Source organism: Anolis sagrei, chromosome 1, assembly GCF_037176765.1.
Source record: "Anolis sagrei isolate rAnoSag1 chromosome 1, rAnoSag1.mat, whole genome shotgun sequence".
In the NCBI taxonomy this organism is placed as follows: domain Eukaryota; kingdom Metazoa; phylum Chordata; class Lepidosauria; order Squamata; family Dactyloidae; genus Anolis; species Anolis sagrei.
The window spans coordinates 218,156,877-218,176,586 of record NC_090021.1 but is presented as its reverse complement, the minus strand read 5'-3'; the positions used below and the strand labels follow the sequence as shown (position 1 = coordinate 218,176,586).

At 40.0% G+C, this 19,710-nt stretch overlaps 1 protein-coding gene across 3 annotated transcripts in view; it reads right to left on the bottom strand.

Moving 5' to 3' along the window:
- The window catches only part of MARCO (macrophage receptor with collagenous structure), a 33,334-nt gene extending 21,968 nt beyond the window's left edge, over window positions 1-11,366 (bottom strand). The window contains exons 1-9 of one of the 3 annotated variants that reach the window (XM_060775528.2): window positions 11,127-11,366; window positions 9,014-9,115; window positions 5,624-5,842; window positions 3,775-3,819; window positions 3,198-3,251; window positions 1,816-1,878; window positions 1,679-1,711; window positions 590-634; window positions 438-482 (exon numbers count right to left, since the gene is read on the bottom strand). In XM_060775528.2, coding sequence (XP_060631511.2) covers window positions 438-482; window positions 590-634; window positions 1,679-1,711; window positions 1,816-1,878; window positions 3,198-3,251; window positions 3,775-3,819; window positions 5,624-5,842; window positions 9,014-9,115; window positions 11,127-11,241 — 721 coding nt within the window. In that variant the 5' untranslated portion in view covers window positions 11,242-11,366. Of the gene's footprint in view, window positions 1-437; window positions 483-589; window positions 635-1,678; window positions 1,712-1,815; window positions 1,879-3,197; window positions 3,252-3,774; window positions 3,820-5,623; window positions 5,843-9,013; window positions 9,116-10,717; window positions 10,800-11,126 lie in introns of those variants that run through there. The other 2 variants (XM_060775521.2, XM_060775536.2) reach the window with 2 other exon arrangements.
- Window positions 11,367-19,710: the final 8,344 nt, after the last annotated feature.

The window sequence follows — 19,710 nt, the reverse complement described above, 5'->3', positions numbered from 1 at the left end:
AATGCTCCTATTACTGATGCCCTCTGGAAACAATTTTGGATAAATAAGGAATTAAGGTGACGATGAGCATTTAGTTTACACAGTGCTTGCCAGTTTCACAGGCTAAAGTCTTTTTTAGAAACATAGACTATCTGGTTGGCTGCTGGCTATATACTGTCAGCCAAGTGTGGAAAAGCTTCATGTATCTAGATCAGTTGGGTTCCCAAAGTTTGATCCTCTTGATCAGGTGATGCCAAACTAATGCCCATGGACCTGATCTGATCTGCCAAGGTCTTTTCCCTGACCCCCGCCAGGCAGGCCTTCCTCCCGCCATGCTGTGGAATCGCATTTAGCCCTGGCCAGTGTAGTCAATGCTGTGGGATACTGGAGGCTGCAGTCCAACAGCATTCTGAGGGCTGCATACATGTTTCCCACTGCTAATCTATAGCAAGCATTACCTGGAAATCCTTTATCTCCTTTTAATCCTTTGGGTCCCATACTTCCTGAAACCAAAAGAAGGAGGCCCCATTAATAATAAACATGATTGGTTAGGTACAACTTCATTTGCTTTGAGACATCCCATCTGTTTCTACAGTTCCTCTTTGATTACCTGTTTCACCCTTCTCTCCTTGTACACCTGGGTCTCCTCTTGTTCCTGAAATCCCCAAGATACAAATGAAGACATTTAGGCTGCCAGTCATCCAGATACTTTCATAGGAGTAAGTTACACTAAACTTAATGAGCCTTATCCAGGCATTTATTCAGTTCTGGATTACCTGTATCCTAGCAAGACATGGGAGACATCACATCACTCCAGGTTTATCAGCTGGAATTGAACTCAGATGTGTAAATTTTAAAGCAGGTTCTAAGCTTGGATTTAGTTGAAAGATACATTGATCTCAACGGAGCTGTCTTTTTGAAACCAATCAGCTGGAATTTAAATTTTTTATTTAGAGCAGTATGAAGCCCCCAGTGGCACAATGGGTTAAATCCTTGTGCTGACAGGACTGAAGACCATCAGGTCGGAGATTTGAATCTGGGGACAGCACAGATGAGCTCCCTCTGTCAGCTCCAGCTCCCCATGTGGGGACATGAAGGAAGCCTCCTACAAGGATGGTAAAACATCAAAACATCTGGGCATCCCCTGGGAAACGTCCTTGTAGATGGCCAATTCTCTCACTCCAGAAGCGACTTGCAGTTTCTCAAGTTGCTCATGACATAAAAAAAATTAGAGCAGTAGTTTCCAAAATGATCCTTCAGGTGTTTGGGGCTGCTACATTCAGAAGCAGTAGTCAGCTTGGCTAACAACCAGGAGTTGAAGTCTAAAATATCTGGAAGACCAAAGTTTAAAAACCATTGCTCTAAATAAATGTTTTGTTAAGGTCCAAAATCAATGGATTGCCCCAACTAGAGTAGTTGGGGCTAGCAACTGGATTCAGGCCAAAGTCTTCTCTATTGAACATTAGAGGGAATTATTTATTTATTTATCAAAATGGAAAATCTTACAGAGAAGGCTTAACAAGTGGTTGCATTTATGACATGGATTGAGAATGATGCACTGAAAACTTTGGAAAATATTTTGCTGTAAATCCAGTATAAACATTATATGACATCCCAGTATTGGTTCTGAGTGGAACTGAAGAGCATTGCCCAACATTCACAACTATTATTGTATCAGAATATTATTTCTATATTTTACCTCGTTCTCCTTTGTGTCCAGGCAATCCAAAACCTGAAATGAAAGAAAGGAAAATAATTGTTTCAAAATTAGTGTGCAGAAAGGTTTCTTTTTCGGTAATCAACTGGAAAATTTGGGACATCCAATAATTTGGTTACCATTTGTCCCTGGCTCTCCTTTGCTTCCTTGGAAACCAGTGTCTCCTTTTTCACCCCTGTCTCCTGAAAAATGTCCAAAACGGAAGAACTGGTTTAAATTACATGAAGATGTACTTGTTCAAAACAGATGAAACTACATTTCCAATTTAATAAAAACACATATTAGCAGTCTGTTCTGGTAGGCTTCACATGCAACCTGTCTATCTGTGCCATAGACTTGATATTTTGGTATCAGCCTATTCCTTCATCATTTAGTGATAATTTCAAGCAAATATGTTATTGTGTTGATCTGATCAACCCATTTTGGGGGATACAAGAATGAGAATTTTGACCATTCCTAGATTCCATTCACACTTGAGAATTATAATGCTATGATTCCACTTTAACTGCCATGGTTCTATCCTATGGAATTCTGCAGTTGTCATTTAGGGAGGCACTAAGGAAGTTCTCTGGCTGCATATTCTAAATGCTTCTCCCAAAACAGTCAATGTTAGGATTTTTTTGGATGGAATAATGGTAATTATAATGCAGTGTGCACTGATCTATGACTCTGGAGAACAGGGTTCAAATCCCTGCTTGATCAAGGAAACTCATTGCGTCAATCACATTTTTTCAGCCTTTGAGGAAAGAAAACATCACACCATCTGAACAAATCTTACTAAGAAAACCTCAAGATAAATTTGACTTAGGTTTGGAAGGCACACAACAGCAGCAACTACCAGAACCATAATGCTGTAATTCTGTACTGTGAATGGGACCTGATTTGTTGTGCTAAGCGTATTTCAGTCAAGTCTAATGCAGAAGACACAATAACATTGCACCCAGGACAGAGGAAAAAGGACAGAAAACTTTACTCTTATCAGCAAAGTTAAAACATAAACTTGCAATGTTACAAACAGTGCAACAAAATTACATAGTCTTTGTAAGCAATACAGAATAAGGCTTCTTCATCTTCATCCAAATGAGAGAGCAGTAGAAATGGTTGAGCAAAATGCCTGAGGAAAGGCTCCTCAGAGCAAAAGCTGGACTGTATTCTAAAAACCATACAGTTATACCCCACCAGGAGTGGTCTAAACTTACTAGTTGACCTACATTAGCAGCTGCACATGATAATTAACAACATAAGGTTTTCTTTAACACACACACATACTTAATCCTGTTATGATTTACTGTAACATGATATTCTACTCTGGTTTGACAGATGGCTGCAACTTCTTAATTTGAATTTCATCTCAAACTGGTTTCAGAAAGTAGAGACACACTCCAAGGATAGGCTAAAGAGACACACATCATGTGCAGTTTAAGGTTCCTGGACTGACATTGTGGCATTTGAACTAAGACAGTGTGCTCCAAACTCAAAATATAAGTGCATGAACACTGACCTTTACTGCCCTGGTCCCCTTTTATTCCTGAAACTCCTCTGTCTCCTTTGGCACCTAAATAGGAAAAAAATTAATTTCAGAGCAATAGAGAAGACAGCAGTAAAATGTTTTAGAAGCTAACATTGTGTATTGAGTTGTTTTTAAAACAAAACTTTGCAAGGCACAGACGCAGACACACAATAATAATCAGAGACAGTATAGAGGATTTTAATGCCAACTTCATGATCAATTACCCTGCATTTGAGTCTATTTTAGAGGAAAGAGCGTGCGTAAGAATATTTTTATGCCTGCAGGGGGCAGTGACAGTGGGAAGTTTTAGTTGACCGTTCCTTCCTGACTGCACAGTGCTGTAAATTGTCTTAAACTTTTATGTAGATCAGTTTGCTTTGCATCATTTTGGATGGTCCCATCCTTGGACTCCTCTTGCTGCCAGATCAAAATTGTTAGGCTTTTAGAATCTGACTGGAGAGTGGTGTGTATATTGTAATTGTCTATTCATGAATTTGAAAGTTTTAATTATATACATTGTTGAGAATTTAAATGAATAAAATGCTTATTAGAGCCTCTTTACACCCACCTGGAAATCCTGGAGGTCCTCGAATTTCATTGTTATCAAGTCGGTCTGAAACAGATATTCATATATTATTGAAGTTGGACAAAACTGTTGAGATTCCTATCAATATAAGTCCATAACCAAGTAAATGTCTTTTTCTTGTGAGAAATGTAAATAATTTCCACCCACACTCCCACACAGAGAACAAACACAAGATATCAACACAAATCCATACGATATTCAAACATATACTAAATCCCTGCAACACTTCAACAAAATTGTTTTAAAAGACAACACAAATGAAAGACGTGTTCTGTCTAGAACAGTCTCTGAAAGGAAAAACTAGGCAACCCTGGCTTGTAATTTGAATCCATTGCTTTGTGTTCTAGTCTCTGGTCTTAGTAGTGCTTCTCTGGGCACAGTCCAGCTTGTCAATATGTGTCTTGAATTGCAGTGCCCAAAAGTGGATGCAATGGATGCAGCTTTTCTGTTGTGATCTGACTAAAGTAGAATAAAGTAGCACTGCTATTTCCCAGGATTTGGATACAATGCTCCTCTTGATGCATGCAAGAATTACATTGTGCTTTTTAACCGGGCTGTGGTGCAGCTAGTTAGTAGCCAGCTGCATTAAATCACTACTGACTGAGAGGTCATGAGTTTAAAGCCAGCCCAGATCAGAATAAGCTCCCGACCATTAATAGTCTAGCTTGCTGTCAACCTATGCAGCCCGAAAGATAGTTGCATCAGACAAGTAGGAAATTTAGGTACCGCTTTAGGCGGGGAGGTTAATTTAACTAATTTATGATGTCATAAAACCTTCCAGCAGCATGCAGAAGAATGAGGAAGTACTCCATCAAAGGACTCGGTGTCACAAGTGGACTGTGAAGTGGCAGCTCCCTCTGTGGCCAGAATCGAGCATATCCTCATGAAGCCGGAAAAACTGGAATGTTAAATGCCTCTGTGTCTGTCTATATATGTTATATGTCTAAATGGCATAAAATGTTTGCCATGTATATGTGCATTGTAAACCTCCCCGAGTCTCCTGTGGGGTGAGAAGGGTGGAATATAAATACTATAAATAAATAAATAAATAAATAAATAAATAAATAAATAATGTTCATTTATGACCGGCACTTCAAATCTGTTAATATCATTTTGAATTCTGATTCTGTCTGCTGTAGTATTAGCTACCCCATCTGGAATAAGAGTCCAGTATATTCATATTGTGATTTTGCTACTAGACAAAATCTTTCTTTGAGCCTGATCCTATTCTTGCCTTTTTTCTGGGTAAGGTTTTTGCCTATGATTTCTTGTGAGGAAAAGAGAAAAACACAATACAATAAGGTGGAATTTTTACATAGGCAATTAGGCACTATCTACACTGAATTATACGACTCTGCACTGACTATTCGAAACTGCATTATATGATCAGTGTTAACTCATATAATAAAGTTTAACCACATAATATGGCACTGTAGATGGACCCCACCCTACCATTGAAATAATGTGAGTTTTGGTTTATAACCCCTTTCCAGAATATGCCATTGCGGGTTAAACCACTAAGCTGCAGAACTTGTGGACCGGAAGGTTGGTGGTTCAAATCCACAGACAGGGCAAGCTCCCGTTGATAGCCCCAGCTTCTGCCAATCTAGTAGTTTGAAAACATGCAAATGTGAAATCAATAGGTAACAGCACTCCATGCAGTCATGCCAGCCACATGACCTAGGAGATGTCTACGTACAACGCTGGCTCTTTGGCTTAGAAATGGAGATGAGCACCACCCCCAAAAGTCGGACACGACTAGACTTAATATCAAGGGGAATCCTTTACCTTTTCTTTACAATGTGATGGTGTGGAGGAAAAAGTAATATACCTGTAACATTAGCTATTTTCCAATTTACATGTTGATTGTTCAGCTTGATTATCTGGATTTCTTCTTTTAAACTTCTGATCCAATTGTCTTCCCCTCTCTGTGAGTTTGTTCCAAAAACGGTCTCTTTCTGCAGAGTGTCATTGGCAAAATGACTATCTGGTTTTCCTGTTAAAGGTGGACTTTTTTTAATGTTATCTATATCTTTGTGCAGCTTATAGACTGAAAATAGAAAAAAACAGTCACAGAATCAATCATACTGCTCATCACTTATAAAAATGTACAGACTTTCTAACTTATGATGTACAGACTTGTGGCAGCATAATAAAAAGAACTGAAATGCTTAATTGATCAACACTGTGTTGTCTTTCCAGTGAACCAAGTTTTAGTGCATTTAATATCTGCAGTAAAACTAATTGTTATCTATTTGTCAAAACTGTTCTAGATTTTGTTGGGAATTGGAGCTGTTAGGCTCAAAAATAACCCTCACTTGGGGTGATTTCACTAAAAATATAGCAGAGTGCCAGAAACACACTTCATAAACAGCAAAAAACTTACGTGTGGTGAGTCAGGATTAGCTTCTATTGAACAGGATGGCACAGGATTTCAGATTACAAATTTAGGTTCAAAATATTTATTGGAGTAAAAAAAAATCCATTCTAGATTGAAAAGGTCTTGGAGCTAACTAAGCTCATCTTCTAAGGAAGATAAAGAGAATAAAATATCAAAATATCCATACAGCTACATTTTGCCTGGAGAATGGCAAAATGCATCTTCACTGGAAGGAAGAACAAGACAGAAGAGAGAAAGGGCAATTGAGAATAACCACATGGCCAAAAACCAGGGCAATAAAATTAGATTTAAAGAGGAAGTTACCTCATCCACTCAGAGATTCCATTGCTACATCTTCAAAAGGGGAAGGAGATAGTGGCAAAGAGGGAAGAGTAAAGTCAAAGCCCCTTCGGGAAAAGCATCCATAGGAATGTGAGGAAAGGAATCTCTCACTGTCTAGTCTAGCTACACATTGAGGACTGGAGACTTGTTCAGTCCATGGATGAAATCCAACAGATATCTTCTCTTGAAGCTGCAGAAATATCACTTTTGTATTGTCGAAGGCTTTCATGGCTGGAATAACTACGTTCTTGTGGGTTTTTTCGGGCTATAGAACATGGCTCTATAGCCCGAAAAAACCCACAAGAACCTAATATCACTTTTTATTATTATTATTAATTATTATTATTATTTCTCACATTTCTATCCCATCCTTCTCAACCCCCGAAGGGGGACTCAGGATGGCTTACAATAGGCCCCATTCCGAAGCCATTACATAAAAAATTACAAAATTAAAACTACAATTAGACATAAAAGCATAATTAACAATACATAAGACATTGTTAAAACAGTAAAACAGTCTCATCAGCCATATTGTCATTTTAGTCATATTCCCTTAAAGTGCTGTTTGCATCTATTGTCCAAAAGCCTGGTCCCAAAACCATGCCTTTAGTTTCTTTCGAAAAACTAGGAGGGAGGTGGCCAATCTTACCTCAATTGGGAGTGTGTTCCATAGGCGGGGGGCCACCGCCAAGAAGGCCCTGTCTCTCCTCCCCTCCAGGCGCATTTGTGCTGTTGACGGGAGCAAGAGCAGGGCCTCCCCAGATGCTCTTAGGTTTTGAAGTGGGACATAGGGGTGGATGCATTCAGACAAGTAAGCTGGGCCAGAACCATATAGAGCTTTATAGGTCAAAACCAGCACTTTGAATTGGGCTCCGAGGTGGACCGGCAGCCAGTGGAGCTGGCACAACAGGGGGTGGTATGCTCCCTGTATGTCGCCCCAGTTTATGAACACAAAACTTTCAGATGGATGATCCACTTCATAGAGCAGCAAAGGGGTAGTGTTGCAAACATGATGATCAGGATGAATCCATTGGTTATCTCAGTCTTAAGGCTGCCAGTCTGTTGCATGCAAGATGTAAGAGAGGGGCAACGATGTTGCTATCTGTCCCCACAAAATAAAATCATGCGACCATTTAGCAGCTTCTCCACCCTTGAAAGGACCAGATATTCCAGCGCTCAGCTGTGAGTCATTACATGCTAAGAAATCAAGTGATGCTCACGCAGGTGGAGTGGGCTCTTGCCTTCTACTGTGATGGACATTTACAACCCTCTGCCCCCTGCCAGGTTTCATCTCCCACAACACACCTTTAACCTCAGCCTACCAGATTCAGCCTGTTACTCCTGTTTTGCCACCTAGGTTCACCTTTCTTGACGTCTTTCCTGGGTGGTTTTTTATGTTTGGTTTTCATCACGCTGTTTCTCCCTATATTTTCCACCCTTCCCTAACATTCTCTTCAGAAATGCAACTGAAAGAGAAAAAAAGAAGGAAAGAAAGAAGGAAAGGAAGAAATAAAGTAAGAAAAGAAAACACAGAAAACAAAGACTAGAGCTTGGAAAGTTACTTTTTTTATACCGTGCCGAATGGAATTGTGGGAGTGGCAGTCCAGAAAAGGGATGTTTTCAGATCGCATTTCCTAATATATGGAATGATTTTCTAAATGAAGATCCATCTCTGAGATGATGTGGGTAAAATAGGTAAAATGCAGGATATAGTGTCCCAGGATATTTTTAGTTATTTCAGCAATTTATATTGTGTGTGTGTGTGTGTGTGTGTGTGAGAGAGAGAGAGAGAGAGAGAGAGAGAGAGAGAGAAAGCGTTAACAGTCACAGTTAGCATCCTGCAGAATAAGAAGCACTTTAAAGGTCTCCCCAGGCTGTCATCGGGATCCTTAAGATAACAAATTTGTCTAGCATGTGGCAGAGAGCATCTGGGAAACAGCTCAAGAGGCAAAAGGGCTGCTAGTTATTTATTGGCATCCTAGGAATTTGTCTTGGGTGAATAAAACATCTTCTATTTTTCTTATTGGAAATGCTCCCCAATGTTTTGGAGTTTCAAGACTGTGGGTATTTTCAGACGCATTTTTCCTATGTGTATATGGTACTCCTTTCTGAGCCCTAAGGACAGTTTTCCCCAAACCCGTATATGGAGATGATGGGAGATGTAATCTGACACATCTGGAGGAGAACCACTCTAGAATCAGACTGGCTAAATCTCCTTTTTAAAAAACCCAACAGAAACATTCGCTCATAATTTTGAAATATAGAAATCAATTACACTAATCTTAAAGCAATTTTTATCTGTTAGCATTCCTTGGAGAACATACTTTCTCTTCTTTAGCATAAGTGATTTTCCTCGATATCCAATTTCTCATCCTGGTAGTGGATAATGCCCTTTTCTAGTATAGTTCCTCTGTCATATTAACAAATAAGATATTTTAAATGTTAAAATATGTTCGCTTTTAGATTCAGAATGGTCAATGGCCATTTAAGATGAATTACCTTCATAGGTCAGCAGTCCAACACCTGCAGTGAGCAAAGCCAGGTATATTATAAGCGTAGCCCAAATACAGCAGTTGGAAGCCTTTTTCTGGCTTTTTGGCTCTAAAGTTTGAGAAATAAATAAAAGGAATGATAAAAATGAAATATAATCATAATGACAAATAATAAATAAAAGACACACTTCCATTGCTTGAATCTGCAGATAGGTGATCAATGTATAATGCTATTGATTAAACCTTCACTCAACTAGTTCAAGGGATTGAAATCAATGGCTTCTTAGTAACAAGGTTTGTCCTGAGCTCCAATTAACAGTGAGCAGGTGGTGACAAACTACTGTTTTAATATTTTCTAACCTTTGCCTTATTTCGAAGCTTTCTCATTTTTGTGTCCTCAGAATAATAATAATAATAATAATAATAATAATAATAATAATAATCTTTATTTGTACCCCGCCACCATCTCCCCAAAGGGGACTCGGAGCGGCTTACATGGGGCCTAGCCCGAACAAAATTACAATATAACAATACAAATTACAATCAAATAAACAACATAACAGTAAAATATAAAACATCAAAGCATATAAAGCAATATACACAAAACATAGGAACTAAGTATAATGGCAGACAAACAAAGGGCAGGCCGCATGTACATAAAATGATTTAAAAACTCCGGGTGAGATAAGGGAGGAGAACTAATTGTAAGGGCGAACTCATAGAGAGATAGGAAATTAAGCCAACCTTCATATGTGTTGGGGGAGAGGGGGGACTCCTGGGACAAGAAGATTGGAGGGGCACTAGCATAAAATTATATGGCTACTCTTTGAAAGTGCAATGGCAGAGCCAAGTCTTAAGACTCTTTTAAAAAGTTTCCAAAGTAGGGGGTTTCCTAATCTCTCCGGGCAGTGAATTCCAGAGTCGGGGGGCCACAGAGGAGAAGGCTCTCTCGGGCCCTTTCTATTCTGCCATGTAATACAGATTATCAAATCAGATAATCCATATTATCTGCTTTGAACTGGATTATATGAGTCTACACTGCCATATAATCCAGTTCGAAGCAGATAATCTAGATTTTATATGGCAGTGTAGAAGAGGTCTCAAAGAACTTGTACATATTTGTCACTGCCAGGTTTACTTGAAATTAAGGTTTAGTAGTACTAGCTAAGCAGAGTGCTGTTCCAAATGAGTTTATTTTTGTGTGGTTTTTGTTTTGATTTTATCTCATTGCATTATGCTTTTAACCTCTATGCTCTTGGACTTGTCCCTTTGTAAGCCACCCCAAGTCCCTTTGGGGAGATGGAGGCAGGGTATAAAAATAAAGTTGTTGTTGTTGTTGTTGTGATTTACACCAACTGTGGCTCCAGTCCTCAAATTTCTGAAATCTTTGTTTTCAAACCTCCAAAGATGGAGACTCCCATCACATTCTGAGGCAGCATATCCTACTGCTGAAGACCTCTTACTGTCAGGGAGTTTTTCCTAATACTTAGGAGGAATCTCATTCCCTGTAGTTTGAATATGTTGTTCTTTTCATAGTCTGTGGAGCAGCAGAAAGCAAGCTCTCCCCCTTTGCAATGTAACATCCTTTCAAATATTTAAACAAGGCTATCATGACATCTCTTAATTTTCTGTTCTACAGGCCAAAATATCCAGCTCCCTAAGTTGTTTCTCATTAGGCATGGTTTCTAGACCATTTTACCCTTTGCAGTACCTCCTTTGGATATCTTCCACCTTGTTGACATTCTTGAATTGTAGTGCCCAGAGCTGGACACAGACAGTATTCCGGGTGAAGTCTGACCAGAGCAGATTAAAGTGATACTATACATTTCCTCATTTTATGCAGTATAATTCTATTGATATAGGCTTTTTTTTAAAAAATCTGCTGCATCTTACTGCTGACTCATGCTCAACTTTTGAGCTACTACAACTGCTAGATCCATTTCACATGTACTCTTGTCAAGTCTTACTGAAACCAAAGTATACTACATCCACAACATTGTCTTCATTTACTAAGTGTGACACTTTATCAAACCAAGAAACTTGAAAGCACTCTAACAAAATGTATAGAGATATTTTAAATTTCCATTGTATAATGCTATCAAACAGCAAACACACCTTACCGTTTATCTCAAATGATGTGATTATAGGTGATGTGAGCATCTTCTTATCCGAAAAAGTAAGGGTTCCAATGTTTCTGAAAAATTCATCATCACTGTTTGTTCCTGGGTTGTCCATGATTAAAGTGTTACTTTAAACCAAACTTCTACCAGGTTGAATGTAGACATCAAAGAACAGCTAGAATAACTCTCTCTTTCTCTTTTTCTGAACGTGTAGTGGGTGAGGGCTCCTAATTTTATCTACTGGATATGCATAGTAACAGATGAACATTTTCTATTGGTTTTGCAAGTAGGGGTGTTTTTTGTATTAATTTGCAAAAAAACTTTCTGACATGGTACTTTTTTAACTTCCTCCAAAACTTCTCAATGTTTGTCAAAGACAGCAAATAAGGAGAGTTACCTAAAACATGAGATCCTTCTTTTTTTCATTGTGAACTTCTCTTGTCAGCATGATGATGATAGTTTCTTGCCATAATGTCATTACTGTTGAACTGACACTATTTATTTATTTATTTATTGCACTTTTATACAGCTTTTCTCACCTCTTGGGGGGGGGGGGGGACTCAAAGCAGTGCACATCAAATAAATGGCAAAATCAATGCCTCACATATAATAAAACAGTTTATCACAAGTTTCAAGCAATGACATATAACTATAAATTAAACCACTAAAACTATAAAACTTCAAACTCAGACCTAAAACATATTAGACATTTTAGACATTGCACTGATCCCAAGGTTGTCATCTATCTCCTCCGATAATATCATCTCTCACCGAATGTATATTTACATAATCAAGTTTTCAATTGTTTTCTAAATACCAGGAGGGAGGGGGACAATCTAAGCTCACTGGGGAGGGTGTTCCAAAGCTGAGGGGCCATCATTGAGAAGGCCCTGTCTCTTGTCCCCACCAAGTGCACCTGTGACAGCAGTGGGACTGAGAGCAGGACATCCTCAGCCAATCTTTGAGCTACAAGGGATTGCCTAAGTAGTAAGTAGTAGTAGTCAAAAACCCCTGCCGATGCAAGCAACTATAGCTGAAGCTTTCCTGATGGATGGTTGTCTAACCTCTGTTTAGAAACTTCTAAAAAAAACAAGCCATATCTTCTGAGTTATCTACTGTCCTCTGGACAAATTTCCCAAGCAGAATAAGATGAGATTTTGCATGTGGGAAAGTCATTTTATTTGCTCTGGATCTACTGGTAGGAGGTTCAAGAGGCTTATCTGAAAGGAAGTAATTCTTCACATTGTGACTAGTTAGACTTTGAAATTCACTGTTACACATTGTAGCAATGGTTGTCAATTTATAAAGTTTTCAAAGGAGTTTGGATATATTCATTGGGGTTAGGACCATCAATTGCTCCAAAATGGCTATATATCATTGGCTGTATCAGAGGCATCATAGTCACCATCTGGAAGTTAGGGAGCTGTTCCAGTCATTTCCAGCCTGTGACTGGGCTTCCTGACTGGGCCCCATGTGAGCAAAAGGCTTCACAGTCTGATTAAAAAATAACTCTGATCTCCTCCTTTAAAAGAAAAAAAAAGATTCACTAAACATTTGATAGGACTTCTTGACAGTGAAGGCTGATGGAGATGGCGGAGGAATCTCCTTTGGAGTTCTTTCAGCAGAATTGGACAACCATCTCTCAAAGTGCTCCTAGTTCTATGGTTCTATTATTCTTATGGATCAACCACTCCTCCTCCTCCTCCTCTTCCGCCTCCTCCTCCTCCTCCACTTCATATACTATCCAAATATAAGGTTCCTAGGCATGTGATACTTGGGTCTGATATTTATTTGTGTTATAAAACCAGTAAGGCCTCCTAAGTTGACACTCCTTCCACAGGGTAAAGAAAGAAAAAAAAGGAAAGAAATCAAATACAGCTCTAGGTGCTCTTACTGCCTACTACAGGGAAAACCAGCTGATCCCTAATACATCTAAAACACAGACATGTTCTTTTCATCTCAAGAACAGACAAGCATCCTGAGCTCTGAGGATCACCTGGGAAGGAACCCCACTGGAGCATTGCAGCACACCCAAATACCCAGGAGTCACCCTGGACCGTGCTCTGACCTACAAGAAGCACTGCCTGAATATCAAGCAAAAAGTGGGTGCTAGAAACAATATCATACGAAAGCTTACTGGCACAACCTAGGGATCACAACCAGACACAGTGAAGACATCCACCCTTGTGCTATGCTACTCTCCTGCTGAGTATGCATGCCCAGTGTGGAACACATCTCACCACACTAAAAGAGTGGATGTGGCTCTTAATGAGACATGCCACATTATCACAGGGTGTCTGCGCCCTACACCACTGGAAAAATTACACTGTTTAGCTGGTATTGCACCACCTGACATTCGCCGGGAAGTAGCAGCCAATAGTGAAAGGACCAAGGCAGAGACATCTCCAGCTCATCCCTTGTTTGGGCATCAGCCAGCACGCCAACGACTTAAATCAAGAAATAGTTTTCTAAGATCTACAGAGACTCTTGCTGGAACACCTCAGCAAGCGAGAGTCCAAAAGTGGCAGGCTTAAACCCAGAGCCTCAATCAATGGCTGATACCCAATGAGAGACTCCCCCATGGGCACACAGAAGACTGGGCGACTTGGAAGGTGTTGAACAGACTGCGCTCTGGCACCACGAGATGCAGAGCCAACCTTCAGAAATGGGGCTACAAAGTGGAATCCACAACATGCAAGTGTGGAGAAGAGCAAACTACAGACCACTTGTGTTATGAACCCAAAGAGGTTCCTGTTCTTTTGTGCAGAGTGTATAAGGAATAGTAAGGTAGTTTAGATCAATGAGACACTTTAGAGACCAAATTTGGTTTTGCCACTATCCATGTAACATTTATTGAAATACAATCATCACAGAATCATATCAGAATCACATCAAGGAGAGCTCTCTTGCACACACACATTCACGCATACTCACGCGCACACAGGCCTTCTCCATGGCATTTAGAGGCTGAAAGTATCTATGAATCATCCAGCTGTATTCCTGCAGTTCAGAGAAAAGAAAAGACATGGCCCACACTTATCGACATACAACAGTGTAGTCCACCAACAACACTCTGGTTCATTTCTGCTTGAGACACCATGACTGCAGTGTGGTTTGTTGCAACAATGGTACCAGACCACTTTTTCTTTACTCCCTTAGTGTCTCCACCATTGCTGTTTTAGGGAAATGGAAGCTTCCTACAAGGAGTTAGTTTTGATTTATAATTCCACCTCATAATATTTATTTATTTATTATGATATTTCTACCCTGCCTTTCTTGAACCTGAAGGTGACTCAAGGTGGCTTTACAACATAGGCAGCTATTTGATGCCATTAAAACAATGTAAAAATTACAATAAACATTTAAAACAGAATTATAAAATACATACATTAAAACTTTAAAAAACCATATAAAACCACTGCCTTCACTATTAGCCTTGTCATCCAAAAATATCATCTAAGCCATTCCAATATTCTATTTCACATAGATCTGTGTTTATCTGTTGCACTAGGTTCCCAAAGGTTTGTTCAAAAGCCATGTTTTCACTTTTCTGCAGAAGGTCAGGAGGGAAGGGGCTGATCTAATATCCGTAGGGAGGGAGTTCCACAGCTGAGGCACCACCACGGAGAAGGCCCTGTCTCTTGTCCCTGCCAGTTGCACCTGCAAAGAAGGCGGGACTGAGAGCAGGGCCTCCCCAGATGATCTTAAACTCCTAGATGGTTCATAGGGAGAGATTCATTCGGACAGGTAAGCTGGGCCAGAACTGTTTTGGGCTTTATGGGCTACAGCCAGCACTTTGAATTGTGCTTGGTAGCAAACCAGCAGCCAGTGGAATTGGCATAACAAGGGAGTTGTATGTGCCTTGAATGCTGCTCCAGTGAGCAATCTGGCTGCCACCCTTTGGACCATTTGAAGCTTCTGAACAATTTTCAAAGGCAACCCTATCCAGAGTGCATTGCAGTAGTCTATACAGGATATTAATATGTTATTAATAGGAGGGACAATCTAGAACTGGAGATGCAGTAGCGATACTGCCACCATCCCCTGGTGATACATGGCTACTTGAATCTCACCTTGCCATAACACATTTCATGGGGGAGTCTGCAATCCAACTGCCAGTTCTGTCCATGAATTCTGCTCCTTGCTGTGGATGAGGATTAAAAGATTTTCAGTATGAATGACGTATTCAAAGGAGTCAAACTTGCAGTTACAATCCCTTTCTCCTTCAGTGACTCAACTGTCAATGGAATCAACAGGGATTTCAAAGAATAAAGATACAGGGGTACAGTTATCCCCTGTCACATATTTTTAGGCATATTCTTATTCCCAAAAAGAAATGCCTTTTAGAAATTGTTTCCCAATTCCAGATATACGGATTAACTTAGCTACCTCAATGGCACTTTACAGAATGCTCTGAACAAGTAACAACTTTTATCGCTGATTTAGCATTTTAATGTGAAAGCAGAAGGGAAAGATGCAAGTTAGCATAGTTATTTTCTGCTACAAACAAAAACATTATTTGTACAAATAATTATCTTTGATGGTAGTGAGGAGTCTGTATATGAACATGCAAACTGAGCCTGCTCTTCTCCTATTGGATCTTTGTCATTGCATTGATCCAGTTAGACTGACACTTGGGACAGACTTTTCCCAAATAGCAATCAAAAAAACATTCAAAATCATTAACTGATAAGCTTGTGTCTGCCCACTACACAAAATTGGACCATATCACATTAAAAGAAGTAAAAAATCATCCATCCAGTGCTGACCACCAATAGCTTTTGTGTCAATGGGGTTGAAAACCCAAGGTTTTAAGTCTTTAAAGTGGCTATCCAAGGTGCTGAACCATAGTCCTCAATTGGGCTCAGAACTTTGGAAAGTTCCTTTAAAGTTTGAAATTCAACCCAGAATGGATTCATCACCACCCTGGAATAAAAGGCACCAGTTGTCTCTGCTTCCAGGTGGATTGTCGGGTGCCTCGGTATTTGAATTTGAATTTTTGCATTCCTGCTACCTGTTTGGGAGAGGTCTGGCCCAATTCTTTAAAAAACCACTTGTATATGTAAAGGAAATGCCTGGGAGACAGGAATTATGCGTTCGGATTCCATATTTTCATGTGCCTTCCCTCATAAAACACTGGACAAGTTCTCTCTATGCATTTCCTCATAGGGAAAGAGGCAGACAAATATTTTATTACAGTCATAAGACTTTTAATAGTGCCTGGAAAGAGATCAGTAGCAGTAGACTGAGTTATAGAGTTGAGTTAAGGATTTGTGTGTTCCTTATAACCAGACTCAACCTGCAATCTGGCTGTAGCTCTGGTCCACTAACACTCTTCAAAGGCAACCCAATGTGAAATCACAATGGGTTTAATTAACGTTTATGTCTGAATTGTATCTATAGCAATATATGGAGCCCCAAGTGGTGCAATGGGTTAAACACTTGTGCCAGCAGAACTGCTGATCAATAGGTCAGCATTTCAAATCTGGAGAGAGCGGGTTGAGCTCCCTCTGTCATCTCCAGCTCCCCATGTGGGGACATGAGAGAAGCCTCCCACAAGAATGGTAAAACATTAAAATACATCTGGGTGTCTCCTGGGTAATGCCCTTGCAGACGGCCAATTCTCTCACACCAGAACCAACTTGCAGTTTCTCAAGTTGCTCCTGACACCAAACCCCCCCCCCCAAAAAAACCACACACACACACAACCCACCCCCCCCCCCCACCCCCAAACCCACCTATCCCAAACCTCTTCAGGAATTGGTACAGTTAGTGCATTAGTTTTAATTAGTGTAAATGCATTCCTGCATTCCTGCTAACAGAGAAACTTGAGCGTCCATGCTCTAAACTAAATCCCAAACAATTCACAAATATTAATCATGAATCTTCATATGCAGTGTAACCCCATTCAGTACAGGCTGAATCTCTGTTTCCTAATCCACCTTGCAAATGACCAGAAGCATCTCTGTCTTGTCTTGAGTATGTTTCATCCAATCTATTCTTGAAGCAGATGATTTTTGAGCACTAAACCAGTATTCTCAGAAAGAGATACAGAGAAGAAATAAACCTTTTTCAACCCCCCCCCCCTCCCCGAACAACACAAAACAAATGCACTATCACACTGATGCTGCAGTTCCTCTTTTTCCAGGGAATGTGTAGCAGCACTTGCCCAGTAAAAGGAGATGGCTTTCACTAAGAATCCAGCAGTTCTGGCTGGGCCAATATTTTCTGAGGATCTTAGAAAATGGTGTGTTAAATATCTTTACAATTTTGTTCAAAGATACAGAATGGGGGACGCCTAGCTTGAGAGCAGTATGTGTGAAAAAGATCTTGGAGTCTGCGTGGACAACAAGTTAAACATGAGCCAACAATGTGACGTGGCAGCAAAAAAAGCCAATGGGATTTTGGCCTGCATCAATAGGAGCATAGTGTCTAGATCTAGGGAAGTAATGCTACCCCTCTATTCTGCTTTGGTTAGACCACACCTGGAATATTGTGTCCAATTCTGGGCACCACAATTGAAGAGAGATATTGACAAGCTGGAATGTGTCCAGAGGAGGGCGACTAAAATGATCATGGGTCCTATGAGGAGTGGCTTAAGGAGCTGGGCATGTTTAGCCTGAAGAAGTGAAGGCTGAGAGGAGATATGATAGCCATGTATAAATATGTGAGAGGAAGCCACAGGGAGGAGGGAGCGAGCTTGTTTTCTGCTTCCCTGGAGACTAGGACATGGAACAATGGCTTCAAACTACAAGAGAGGAGATTCCATCTGAACATGACTGACTGTGAGAGCCATTCAGCAGTGGAACTCTCTGCCCTCGAGTGTGGTGGAGGCTCCTTTTTTGGAGGCTTTTAAACAGAGGCTGGATGGCCATCTGTCAGGGGTGCTTTGAATGCAATATTCCTGCTTCTTGGCAGGGGGTTGGACTGGATGGCCCAGGAGGTCTCTTCCAACTCTATGATTCTATGATTCTATATGGCAACAAAGGATGTTGTTTCATTAATAAGTACTGCTACCTTAGCTGACTTCTCCTCTTCTCTATCCCTGTAGCAGATTAGTTTGTGAACATTTCGACCAATGCCAGTCTAAATTAATTACTTAACTAAGTAATGACAATTAGAAGAGGGCTATTGGGAATAAACCAGATTGATTAGCTATGTGGAGGAGAACACTGATGAAACCTTGCTGTTATGTGGATGGTGATGGAGACATGTAATGAGAAAGTGATTTGTAGGAGACCCCACCTTCCTGCCAATACCCTATTTATCATACTTCACATAATGTAGATTAACATAGTAGAAATTGAATAAACCAATTGGAAAACCATGCATTTTTCCATTGTACATGAACTGCCATCTGGCATTAATTTATTAAACAATGTACAGTAGACCTCCGTGTGGATTGGTCAATACCCGATAAGGAGCAACAGTGGTGCAATGGGTTAAACCCTTGTGCTGGCTGAACTGCTGACCTGAAGATCGGTAGTTCGAATCCACGAGATGGGGTGAACTCTCATCTGTCAGCTCCAGCTCCCCATGTGGGGACATGAGAGAAGCCTCCCACAGGAAGGTAGAACATCCCCTGGGCAACATCCTTGCAGATGGCTAATTCTCTCACACTAGAAGTGACTTGCAGTTTCTCAAGTAGTTTCTGACATGAACTCCCCTCCCCAGATAAATGTAGTTTCTGGCTGCCTGAATGGTACTATAAAAATCGATCTAATACTATACCCATATGGTACCATACTATAAATTCTGCATTGACTTGATATTCATATTGAAATACAGTAATCAAAGGCAAATAAAGCCAAACCTAACTTAATGCAACATGGTTTCACTGTTTTATAGTATTATAAAAACAAGATTTTAAAATATAATTTAAGGTATTATTTCTTCAATTTTTGCTGGATACTAGAGAGTTCCAGTTGCTTGAGAGTCTTCTGTGGTTGGATCAGAGTTCCTGAAGAACCTGAAAAGAAATAAAAATGCCATGTGTACACAAAAAACAAATGATCGAGAAGCAGCCTCCGTTTGTCTTTTTTCTGCAGCTTCCGCAAGTTGTCTTCTTCTCATTTCGGGGTGAAAATGACTCTGGGAAAATAATTCTCAGAATTCACAACCAGCATGTTTCAAAGGGTCTCTTTTCTAAGTTCTGTCCTAATGTACATTTTCATTTCCTCTGCAGAAAGGCAAACTCTGAGTTTGAATTGACAGCTTCTGGAGACCTTTAGGCTGGTCAAATGGGGCATAAGAGGAAGTGAGAGTTAATAGTAAAGAAAACAAAAAGAAACGTTGACTTTTGCTACAAGAAAAAAACTCCTTTATGTTCACCCAGATCTTTTGTGGTATTATACGCAATTATTATGACTTGCAAAGGTTTTTTTTAATTCTATTACAATTTGGTATGTTTGTATCTGTCAATTCAGATTATTTATGTATTAGTTATCTATGTATTAGTTAGTCTATTACCATTTGGTAGTCCGGTATCTGTCTATTCAGAGAATTGAAGGAGCCCCTTGTGGTGCAGTGGGTTAAACCACTGAGCTGCTGAACTTGCTGACCAAAATATCGGTGATTTGAATCT